Below are 12984 nucleotides of genomic sequence, written 5' to 3'. Positions count from 1 at the left end.
CATTCCATATTTTTTTATAAGCTGCTCTCACAGCCTGGAATGCCTTGTCTGCTTCTGATCCTTCTTCTAAGATCCAGCTTCAATCTTTATCTCCTCTTGAAGCTTTTCCCATGGACCCCACTTTGATGGTTTCTCCACTCCTTATACTACTGAAGCATTACACTTAGAAGCTGGATATATATCATATTTCATCAATTCTAAAGTGCACATCTTAACATCTCCAATATCAGTATGCACCTTAATCATACATATTGTCATTGCTTGCCTGCATATGCTGAGACCCAAAAGCACCAGTACCAAAATTTGCAGGCATTTCACACTGGTCCAGCAGTGTGGAAGAAAATCTCAATATAAGAATACTTCTATGTAAATGCAAAGATGGCTGAAGAATCCAGCAACAATGATTTTTGCTTTTTTTATGTATTCTTATAAGAAATGCTGTATCACCAAAGTTCTTGTTGGCACAGAAAATGATAAGAGGATGGAAAGGCATCAATATCAATGACTGAGTCAAGAAATTATTAGAAAGAGCTGGGCTATAACACAAAGTTTTAGGAAACTAACCAATTTATTTCACCTACATTTCACCTACAAGATATTTCACATATCTATAAGATACAATACATGATAAAAATTTATGTCTAAGTCTGTGTGCTACTATGCTGTGCTCAGTCATATCTGACTCTTTGTGACCCCATGAACTGTAGCCCACCAGGTTCCTTTGTCCATGGGATTTCCCAGGCAAGAATACTGGAGTGGCTCACCATTGCCTACTCCAGGGGATCTTCCAGCGATAGAACTTGCATCTCACGCATCTCCTGCATTAGGAGGCAGATTCTTTACTACTGCACCACCTGAGACACCTCTATTAATAATTAAGCCTAAAGAAGCTCTTTTGATAGGTATAAAATAAAATTCCAAAGGGTAAGTGAACAAATCAAAAGCTAGAATTAAAATGTTTTACCCATTTAACTTCCCGTATTTGGCAAACAGAGAATGACACTATTTTTAAAGTTTTTTCAAACATTTTGTAAGTCCAAACACATCCAAAAAGAGCTCCCTAAAAAGATAATAAAACTACAATGTATAACATACAGCATAAGTTATGGCTTCCATCCCTTTTCTATACTGCTTTGGACATAAATCCTTTACAACAGCAGGACAAATTTAGACTTTTAAACTTTTAACATTTTACACTTTAAGAGTAGTAATGTCTTCAGTAGTGTTCTCGACCTGCAAATAAAATTATATAATATATCTAGGGCTATGCCTCCACTGACCTTATCAAGAAACCAAGGCTAGGAATGCAAACTTCGACCTCATAAAATGTATAACACAGAAGAGGCAGAATGGCATTCAAGGGGCCACCTAAAGATTTCTCTAGAATAGGCATCAGCAACATTTCAATATCACTGATAATCATCAGTGAGAGAAAGCCATGGCTATAGCCTTGGATTAAGGCATAGTAAGGAGAAGAAAGGGTGCAAGTTAATAAGAATACAGAAAAGGAGAAGAACAAAAGGAGATAAGAAAGAAAGCTACAATAATGAGGCATGTCAGATGAACACTTACGGATCCCAGTGCCAGAGGACAAATGTGAGAGCTCTAGTTGCCTCTAACGAATAGTAATATGTGGCACATAAATATTGGCAGGGACCAAGTCAATACAGTAAACCAACAGGCACCTGGATCCTATTCAGACAGTACAGAAAGGTTAATATGGCAAACTAATGCTGGCATTCTTGGGAAGATGCTAGCCAAACCCACTGAACAGTGAAAACACTAGTAGATTAGACTTATAGTCAAGAGGAAGGCTGAGAAAATAGGGAGACATCTCTGGATTCCCTCATTTTCCCAGCATGACTGGAATGACTAGATGGAAAGATACCACTGATGAAATATGAACATGAGTAGGCACACACAGAAAGATGATTTGGAAATGAATGGTGTTCCTTTTCTCTTTTCCATGGTTATACATTGTTAGTAACTGTATATAACAAAAGAAAACTCCTACCTAAATATTTACCCCTAGCTAAAAACATACCTCAAACCCAGAAATGGCCAGTGAAGGGACCAGGTGCCAGCATCTAGCAATATCAATGTTATGCTGCTGACATCTCACTAACCCTCCTACTAATAAGTCTGCTGATTGATACAGGAGGCAGAAAAGGAAGTTTTGTCTAGACAATAACTCCTATGTTCTGGTACCAAGATCTTAAAGGTTAAAAGAAGTCATGCCAATATCCTTTTCTTTATCAGTTAAAAATCTCAATTTCTGGGTATCCCATACCATGGCTTTAGGAGATCATGTAATCTTTAGAGACTCATCTAGAGCTGCAGTTCTGGGAGCTAATGACTCAGGCAGATTTAGAAGTTCAAAAGGTCAGGAAACTGCTTCACATGCCAATGATGACCACACCCTGCTCTAGAGCATACTTCCCTGCCTACCCGAAGTATGAGGCATACCTCTATGACTAGCCATTGTCATCAAAGAAACAGGCCAGGTGGGAAAAGAGCCAAAAATCTTTGGTTGGAAAGTTTTCAAGGTAAGCAGACACTTACTTTAATGAAGTACATTTGGAACAATGTAAATAATAAATTAGGAGTAATAGTCACCAAAAGGCTATTAATTTTCTTGGATTTGTGACATCTTTTAATAACATTATCATTATTACATGTTTTAAAACCCAAAGCACAGGAGACAACAGCTGGCAGTTCGATCCACTACTTGGACTCTGATTCCAACTTCTTTCCCGCTCTCATTTATCTTCATGCCTCAACATAGATCCCAAATGTTACCAAGCACCTCAAAAGATACCCAAACACAATACCCAGGCACTGGCTATCTTCAGCTTAAAAAACTCCACCAGCTCTGTTTTCCAGCTGTTCCCAACTTTAGTTCAAGCCAGTGTTTTCTTTGGCAATATCACTATGCCCCTCTGGAGACTTGGCTGCCTAAATTCTTTCTCACCTAAACAGTGTTAAGATCTAACAACAGAGTTGCACACCTGAACCTCCCTCCTCCCAGCACAGAAGCCACAGCCCTAAGCTACCACACAGACTCAAAGTTCCAGCAGCTGTGATGTTTGAAAGCTCCTGGAGGCTACCCAGAAAGGCAGAGGGCAACTGTGCCCTACTGACTCAGATTCATTCCATAAATACTTATGGAGTCCTACCATGTATAAAAAGGCTGTGTCCTATGCCCTCCTTTTGTAAGCTTTGTTTTGTTCTCACCTACGCACACCTGTGGTCTCTCGTCTCCTTAAGCAGTTCCTTTGCCAACTAAGAACACTGCTTCCTTCCCAGGACTAAGGCCCTCTGCCAATGCTTGGGTCCTTAATAACTTCTCTATAATCACCTAACTCACATTATTAGCATATTTTAACCTGATTTGGTTCTAAAATCTCTGCTGAACAGTGTTTTTCTTTTTCATTATGAGCTGACGGCCCTCTCATGTTACCACACTCACATCTTGATATAATTTAAGCTTGCATGTTGCCCGTGAGCAGTGGTTCTCCCTTGATGTGCATGTGAATCTCACTGCTGCTGCGGCTGCTGCTGCTGCTGCTAAGTCACTTCAGTCGTGTCCTACTCTGTGCAACCCCATAGACAGCAGCCCACCAGGCGCCCCCGTCCCTGGGACTCTCCAGGCAAGAACACTGGAGTGCGTTGTCATTTCCTTCTCCAATGCATGAAAGTGAAAAGTGAAAGTGAAGTCGCTCAGTCATGTCTGACTTCACGACCCCATGGACTGCAGCCTACCAGGCTCCTCCGCCCATGGGATTTTCCAGGCAAGAGTACTGGAGTGGGCTGCCATCGCCTTCTCCAGAATCTCACTGCAGAGTTTGCATTTCTAGTAAGGTCCCTGGTGATGCTTATGCTGCTGGTCCAGGGACCATACTTTGGAAACGATCACCTTGGAGAATCTGATGAAAGTTACGAAAGACTGCACTCACACACAAAATTTTGCATGCAATTTCAAAGGGTTTGTGAACATTAATATGTAGATGCCTTTCTGCTCTATATTCTTTCTAAGAAAGGTTTAAGATCTACTGTTTCTTGACTTCACAATAATAAGTACTAACTGGTACAAATGTGCATGCAAACACCTCCCAAGAGCAAGGAGAAAGTGCTTGATACTGGAAACTCAATTCCGCCCAGTGGGTTGCCCTCTTCAGTTTCACGTGCCTCTTTTATACAGGCTTGTAAACATTTTTCTGTACTTCTGGTTCAACTATCGGAAACAAAAGACTCATCACTTGGCATTTAAAATGCTTTGTGAAGTCACTCGTACAAAACCATCTTACATGTGAGGAAGTGGTCTGGTAGAAAGAACATAAATACAGGATTAAGACAGGAGACTGAAATCCTGAATCTACCTTTCTTAAAAATACAACCATTAACCTTCAATTCCCCCATGTATAAAACTGGAGATTTTATAGGGAAATGATTTTTTCCCCTTCTGGGCAAAGGTTATATGAACTCGCTATAAGGAATGAAAGGGGAAATGATTCTACTATTCAAAACCAACGATTCTTATTCATGGTAAGGAATTTAAATGCTGGATAGAGAGGGAATGTCTAAATCAAGAAAATGAAAAGACTGAACTAAATAATTTCTAAAATGCCTTCAAATCCAACATTTTGTATTTATGAACTCTACCTAGCCAGCATATTTTCTGTATGTGTTCAACAATCACTTATTCTTTAACTCAGCACAAACTTCTTAAAAAAACCACCATACATTCCTTTATCACACCCTTCCTTCCCTCTAGAGTGTCTAACAACATTCCAACATCTGTTGGAATAAAATAAGTATGAATAATAAATTATTCTTCTCTTCAAATAGGCTGGTGTAAAATACATCTTGTCAACACAGAAAAGCCTTTTCAAAGAAGTTTCCCTCTGTATTTTCTCAACAGTTAGCCAGAAGCCATTAAACTCATCTTTAATCTATCCAGTAAGACCTCTCAGGATTCCGCTATTAGAGATATAGTTTACCAGGAGAAGTTTTGTTTCTTAAAGATCAGACTGTTCTTTTTGCAATCTACAGCTCTATTAGTTTGTTGCAGGAACTGTTACATTGGATATATGAGTGAATGTGTGACTGTACAAAAATGTCTGCTAAAGTTATTCCCCAAATCCTAGGTTCTATGAATTGATAAACTACCAAAGTGGCAAGCAATTTCTACTAAAACATACCTCTTGTAGAAGACGTGGGTCCAGGCACTCACCATCATCATTGAACATAGACTCCCAGCTCTCCTCAGTAGCAGCACTTCTTTCTGTGTGAGATATATCTGTTGCTTTAGGCTCCACGGATGTTTCCTTAGATACTGATTCTATATCAGGAAAGGATACACCAAATTCCACATTCTCTGAGTCGCCATCTTCTTTTGTTTTGAACTCTTCAGCAGTCTTAAGTTCATGCAATGCCTCTGTTATGTCACCAGTACCATCAAGGTCACTGCCCAAGGCACTATCTGAAAATACGCTTGTCCCATTTAACATACTGAGTTCAGAGTCCAAAAAAGTGTCACAATTACTACCAGTTATCTTCTTTATTGGTAAGGAGGAAGCACAATCGGACAAGCTCTCTATCAACTTTCCTGTTGACTCTGTGAAACTAGATGAAATACTCTCAGCATAGAAATCTGAGCAAGCAGTCAGGTTACTGAAATTTTCAGTATCATTCCCACTTTTAGCTGCATGAAGGGCTGTATCTGCATTCATTTCTAAACAGTCTGAGAAACTCCCTGTGTTGCTACAAGCTTCATCAGCTACTCTAACTGCAACTACACAAGGGCTGCCTACAGTTAGTTGATCAGATATGGTATCTGTAACGTCCACTGTACATGTCTTATTGGTAATGTCACATATACTCTCGGACTCATTATCTGTATATGTTTCATGAGCAAGGACAGCTGTGTCAGAAGGTTCGTTCTTTACACATAACTCATCAGCAATATTGTCATTCTCTTCACACTCTCTAATCGTTTTTGGATGAGAAATGTCATTTGCGCTCTCTAATTTGCTGCCCACAGTCATTTGATGAGAGAGGTGACCCACAGTCTCAGGAATGGAATCCATACCTTTCTGACTCGATATGGAATCTGTCCTGTTGGCTGTATCACCAGCATTCTCAGCATCCAAGTCTACGTAAGCCTGACCAATGACACCATCTGAACTTCCAGGAACAGAATCAGTAGTGATGGCGCCATTGCTGTGCTTCAGCATTCCACCTAATGTTTGCAGGCTTCGTTGTACAATTCCAAAATCAGAGTTTTGTTTTACTGGTGAGATCACGCTCTCAGGTTTCACCACAGAATTAAAACCTCCAGGAAACTGGGATAGTATCTTCATAATCTTGGCATCAGTTTCCATTCTGTTTTCCAAATTTCTGTCTTCAAGTATTTCCCCATTTAGTTCATTTCTCTTGATATCAGAGATTTCCACATTTCTGGATGGCTTGTTTGGAACCCGAGCCTTACTGATTTCTGAACAAGACTGAGAGAGAAGCAACCCATCGTGTTCTATCACACCTCTGGTTTCAACCTCCAAACACTCTACCTTCTTTGGTTTAAAATGTCTTTGTAAAGGTATGCTAGGTACAACCCCAGTACTCAAGACTCTTTGTTGACGTCCTTGGGACAATACTTCTTTGGATTCTGCAGTTGCCCTCTTAGTACAAACCCTATTTTTCTTTCTTTCTTGAAGGCATGTATCTTTTTTAAATTTCGTTGAAGATTTCTTTCCTTCTCTATGACTGTGCTCCTTTTTATCAGGATTAGTACTCAGTCTTGGAGTCTCGCATTTGTCTCGAAAGATCTCCTTTTGGGAGAGAGAATCTTCCCTTTGTTCTTCTTTCACCACGGAGTTCGGTGGACCACAGCTTTTTCCCTCATCACCTGATTTGAGTAGTACTATACCCCTTCGAGCTTTGGGTACATAAAGTGCCATGTCAGGCCTCCTGGCTCGAACTCTGCATCTCTCTGTTTCTTGCTGCATGGCACCACCTCAATCTGCAAGAGAAAAAGACAAAAAGACTCAATTACCAAAAACTAATTACAATGTATTGAACCGAGAGATTTTAAAGATGGGGCCTACTAATCCATCCTATAGAAACTCTCAAGTTCAAAGAAAGTAAAACCTGCCATAAACTAATTAATGCAATCAGGCAAGCAACTAAGGAAAGTAAATTCCAAAATAACTCATGAACCCATGGATTTTATCTTTATAGCCTCTTTCCTCTATCTTGCTGATTTTAAGAGTAACATATGAATAAGAGTAGCCTGAATGTGGGCTAGAAAATCAGACAACTAATCAGGCTATTTTCTAGAAGATGTTGCTTGTAAACTATGATTTTTAGGAAAGAAATAGGTTGTGGGAAAGAGAAAGTCATCATTCTATTAACACTATTTAATCAAGTGACCTATTATATATTTTTCTTCCTTCCAATAGCAAATAAATCGGTCTGGGTTCAGTAAAGGAGGGTGGAGGTCAAGGAATATGATGAGACAACTCACTGGTTAACTCCCTGACAACCTCTACTAAGGTTGGCCAATGGAATCTAACAAGCTGAAAAATTTAACAAAGGTTAAATAAAACTTTATCTACTATCTACAAAATACAGGGGAATGTACTAGACAATTTCACACTGAGTTATTCTTTTAATCCTCAAAATAATACTGTGAAGTATGTACTAGTCTGTCCAGAGCAAAGAGAATAAGATCCTACACATAGCAAAGAAACACCCATATACACTCAGAAAAGTGAAAGTGAAAGTCGCTCAGTCGCATCCAGCTCTTTGCAACCCCATGGACTGTACAGTCCATGGAATTCTCCAGGCCAATCTACTAGAGTAGGTAGCCTTTCCCTTCTCCAGGGGATCTTCCCAACCCAGGGATTGAACCCAGCTCTCCTGCATTGCAGGCGGATTCTTAGATGCACCACTGTTAATATTTTACTACATACCTTTCAAAGGAAAAAGATAATAGGAAGGAAAGACCAACAAATCCTATTCACTCCATTAGAGATCCCTAACATTTCACCTGATCAGAATACTTCCTCACTGAATAAGCTCCACTTTCATGGCACAGGCTATTTTCTTTTTCCGCCCAGTGATCCACCTCTCCCTTTTCTCTTCTAATGTCTTAACTATCTAGCTCATCATTCTTCATGGGTTTTCTATCTTTCCATTTGTGGAAGAATGTGACTTCAACATTTAACCATGCCAGGGTCTTTTGAAAATGCCTACTTTTCAAAAACAGAAGTACTGAAGTATATTTCACTGGAGAGGACACCAGAGACATAGTGTAGCCCAATCTCAGTTGAGCAAAGCATCTGACAAAATACATCATGATGGACTGTAAGATAGTGAAATACGGGTGACTAAGAACTGGTAGGCAGACTCATAGCAAAAAGTAATGATAAGGTAGAAGCAAATTCAGAGAGGGCTATTTAATGGAGAACTGTATTACTGATACCTTTTAAAGTTCAACATTTTAAACGAAAATTTCAATGCAAACAATAAACACAGAGTGTTATCAAATGTGCAACTGATACAAAATTGACAGGATTAATGAATACCAAAAATGATAAAATTATAATTTAATATAATTTCTATAATTGGGAATGCTGTGCTGAAAACAATATTAAGACTAAATGAATAAATACAAAGACTTGCTTTGGGTTAAAAAAAATTCAAACATAGAATAAAATGTATAAGTGGCACACACACACAAAAAGATCTAAAGGCTTTTACTTCATCTACAAAGTCAATAAAAGTCAAAAGACAGTGACGTGGATGTTTAGAAAGAAACACGGTCTAAAATATAGAGTCTAGAAAATATATGACACAAAGTGTGGCTGAAGAAACTAAAGGTATACTCTGCCCAAAAAGGTCTAAATGGAGACAGTCCAGCTACCTTCATACCTGAAGGACTGTTGTTCTACAAGGCTGGTTGCTCTACAAGACTGGTTGCTTCTGTGTTTCTCCAGAAGTCAATTACCAGAACTAGCTGGAAAAAATTGAAAGAAAACAAAGTATACCTCAAGATAAAAAAGAACTCTACTTTTAGAATTCTCCAGCACTATTATCAGGTAAATGAGCTCTGCCTCTAGAATAACTTAAATACAGCCGGGACAATGGATTAACACTAGAGAAAGAATTTCTCTCTGTAAGGCAGATTCGCCTGTATTAATTTTAAGCGTTCTTCAAACTCTAAATTATGATTCTATTTGTCATCCACAATAGACATATATCAAAGGCTTCAAATTTTAAATTATTTTGTGCTACAGCAAATGGCTTTTGAAACTTAACCTTTTTTTTTTCTTAGTTCATGCCTATATGTTGCCATGATGATTTTGAAAGCTGAGTAACAGTATAATAAACTTGTATTATTATCTATTTTCTACCAAAGCACTGAATTTGATTATGCCCTGACCAGCACTGTGCTGGCAAATGTTTAGCAACTGGCTTTCCAAGTGTAGTTTGGGGTACTGGGTAATGCTTGGATTTACATCAATGATGTCACCAATGTGAGTGGTGTGACTTCTTTGCTGAAGTGGACAATCATTTTTGAATGAAAGAATATATTCCCAGTTTTTTGAATTATGCACAATACAATAAATAGCTAAAGACACGGCACTTTTTAAGTCAGCATTATCAGCACTGCTCCATCATTTTAAGCCTAGACAATCAATAAGCAATAAATCAAACCCTGATTTACAGCATTTGCTGATCTCTGTGGTGTAAATATGCCTATTGTGGTTAATTTCAAGCTACCAATGTGTTATCCAGTGAACAGTTTTTGTTTTCCTATTTTGCCATTCATTTCTTAAAGAAAGTGGGTTACATGTCCTTTTAGAATTTACCACATTCTGGAGTTTGCTTCTCGTTCGCTTTAGCACTAATAAGTTCTTATATATAATCTCTAAACTTCCTAAAAAATGGCGGCTGACCTACTGACTTGATAGAATTGGGATTTAATCTTTTTTTAGTAAGTATATGTCATACAGGGTGTTATGAACTTCCTACTGCATCACATCAGAGAGCAATAATGTCTGATTATCTCCTTTTCCATAATGTTACACATTGATCATTATTTATATGTCTCTGAGACAACTGTATGAAGCTTTTATTTTACACTATATTGTCTGAAGATATCTTTACACTGCTCCCTCTCTTTAATGTATTTTGACTTCTACTGTTACTGTTCAGAAATCTGCCATTAGTTTGTCACTGATTTGTAAGGATCTCTCTTTCCTCTCTGATGATTCTCAAGCATTCTCTTACACGTGTGTTTTCTCAGGTGCCTACTCAGTGTTTTGGTTTGTGTTCACGATTGCTTTTCTACTGGGGTAACACTATGCTTTTGAATTTTACCAATTCTATTTATTCAGAGCAGTACCTATGGACCCATCTTCTGTATCATTAGTCTTCTCTTCACATTTGTCCATTTTACATTATATACTATCCAATCAGCTTTTTTTTAATGACTAAAGTTTTATTGTGAAGTGCTATTTATCACCCACCCTGGCCCTAATCTCCACGGCCTTTATGTTTTTTAATAGTTTTGTTTTTCTTCTTCTATCTTTAATCATTTTTAATATTTCTATTTTATTAATGTTAAGGGCTTCCCTGGTAGCTCAGTTGGTAAAGAATCCGCCTGCAATGTGGGAAACCTGTGTTCGATCCCAGAGTTGGGACGATCCCCTGGCGAAGGGAACAGCTACGCATTCCAGTATTCTGGCCTGGAGAATTCCATGTACTTTATGGTCCATGGGGTCACAAACAGTCAGACACAACTGAGTGACTTTCACTTTCACTATAATTGCAGCATTAACTTTTAAATGAACTTTGCAAGTAATTTTAATTATTTAATAGTTCTACTTTGTGAAATTCCTGAGGATTTAATTCTGTTGTCTCCTGTGTCTCTGACTTTTGTTTAAAGTACTGTTTTCTTTTGTTGTTGTTGTAATTTTGGATAGTGCGCGCAACATCAGTGGGGCTTTATCAATGGGAATTCCAAACAGCCAGACTATATGCATTTCTCTATTATAGAGTGGTTCTACATTAATGTTAATTTTTAAATTTGAAGTTTTCTTAATGATGCAGTAAATACAAATATAAAACACAAACCCAGATGAGAATAAAATAATAGGTACACAATCTTAGGAAACTTTCCACCTTCACTCAGAACCCAGGTGAAAACAGGCAAGCATCCTTACTTTCTTTCTGTAACTCTGAGTAAACTTTTTTTTCCCTAGTCTACCCTTTGAGTGAGGGTTAACACTTTGTGAAATCAAGGCTTTAGGAGGTGAGCTCAGTTCCAACTCATCTCTCCCAGGCCCAATACCTCCACTCTTATTTCTCACAGGGCTATTGAAATCTAAGCCTCTTAGTTACCAAGGACATCAACATTAGTAAAATGAAAAATAAACAAAAACTGTAGACAAAATCTAAACAGGGAAGTTTTCTTAAAATTACAGCCTATTCACAGCCCAAATGAAACATATTTGGATATGTTTTCATATCCAAAACATAATACTAAGTGAAACAAGAAAATTACAATCCTTTTTTATTTTCTTTTTTTCCACAGAAGTGTGTGTGTGTACACATTAGTACAATCAAGTATAGGTTGTGGTTCCCAGCCCCATGCTTGACTAGCCCTTATATCAGACAAATTACTTAGCTTCATTGTGGCAAAAGTTACTACTTCAAGCCTTTGTTTACTCAAAGTATAAAATGAAGAAAACAGAAGACTTATTCACACACTGAACAAATTAATTACATGATGCCTATGTGGAAATTTGCCAGTCATGTTGAAAGTCTCAATAAAAATTAGATATTATTTAAACAGGCAGTTGAGTTCTTTCAGTTACAAGTTTACACAGGAATCAAAAGTGCCTTGATCACTTATAAAATCCATTTCTATTTGACACTAACATCTATTGCAACTATGTATTCTGGCTTTGCCCCATCAATCACTCACTAATAGCCTAATGTTGCAAGCATCCAATAAGACAAAGTAAACACAATGCAATTCAATTGTAAAGTGAAAATAAAAACACTGAAAACAATGCAGGATTTCATGAAGTCTATAAAATAATATTGAAGGAGTACTCATCTCAGAGCAAAACCCTTGGGGAATGAAGATGCAGCAAAACCAAACCAGTGAACAACTGAAGAAGAGAAAAATCTAACAAGGATGATGACAGGACAGAAATCAAGAAAATGTCAAGGGCTTAAGAAAAAATCTCTTGAGAAATTGCTAACACTCTCAACAGTTTTGGTAAAACTGAAGCTAGTCTAATCTATAGGATTGTTGCTGTTGTTTAGCTGCTAAGTCGTATACAACTCTGAGACCCCAGGGACTGCAGCCTGCCAGTCTCCTCTGTCCATGGGATTTCCCAGACAAAAATACTAGAGTGTGCTGCCATTTCCTCCTCCCAGGGGATCTTCCTGGCACAGGGATCGAACCGCATCTCCTGCACTGCAGGTGGATTCTTTACCACTGAGACACTGGGGAAGCCCAAATCTATTTGATAAATACCAAGAAAATCAAAGTAAAAGAATGCTACCAGACTATCACACAATTTCAGCGAAAAAAATTATAACAACAAAGTACTAATACTTATTCTTTGTTAATTCTAAGAATAGCACAGCTGCAATTATAACTTAGATTTTATTAAATACATGGTAAAATGTTTTCATGTCAGAAAACTGCCCCTAGCAATTATTTTCATTAATAATTATGAAATTTAGTCACCATTTTAAACAGGTCCACTTTAAGATATATTTTCAAAGTACCAATTTTCTCACTTAACAAAGTTTTCTCAAAAATATACATTCCTAATAAGGGGAGAAAGGCTATTATCTAAACTGTTAACAGTGGTTACATCTGGGAGAGCAGAACATGAGGAGAAAGGAATTAAGAATTTCTCTTTATACATTTAGCACAGAATTGGTTGAATTTGTTAC

General features: G+C 37.9%; 1 protein-coding gene across 6 annotated transcripts in view; it reads right to left on the bottom strand.

The window, feature by feature from the left end:
• R3HCC1L (R3H domain and coiled-coil containing 1 like) overlaps positions 1-12984 on the bottom strand; it is a 71635-nt gene that overhangs the window by 25809 nt on the left and 32842 nt on the right. For 5 of the 6 annotated variants that reach the window (XM_040254176.1, XM_040254179.1, XM_040254177.1 and 2 more), the window contains one exon: positions 5202-7021. In XM_040254176.1, the coding sequence (XP_040110110.1) occupies positions 5202-7007 (1806 nt within the window). In that variant the 5' untranslated portion in view covers positions 7008-7021. Of the gene's footprint in view, positions 1-5201; positions 7022-12984 lie in introns of those variants that run through there. The other variant, XM_040254182.1, reaches the window with a different exon arrangement.

The sequence above is a fragment of the Oryx dammah genome, unplaced genomic scaffold, assembly GCF_014754425.2.
Source record: "Oryx dammah isolate SB20612 unplaced genomic scaffold, SCBI_Odam_1.1 HiC_scaffold_14, whole genome shotgun sequence".
Classification (NCBI taxonomy): domain Eukaryota; kingdom Metazoa; phylum Chordata; class Mammalia; order Artiodactyla; family Bovidae; genus Oryx; species Oryx dammah.
This window is presented reverse-complemented; position numbering and strand designations above follow the sequence as displayed.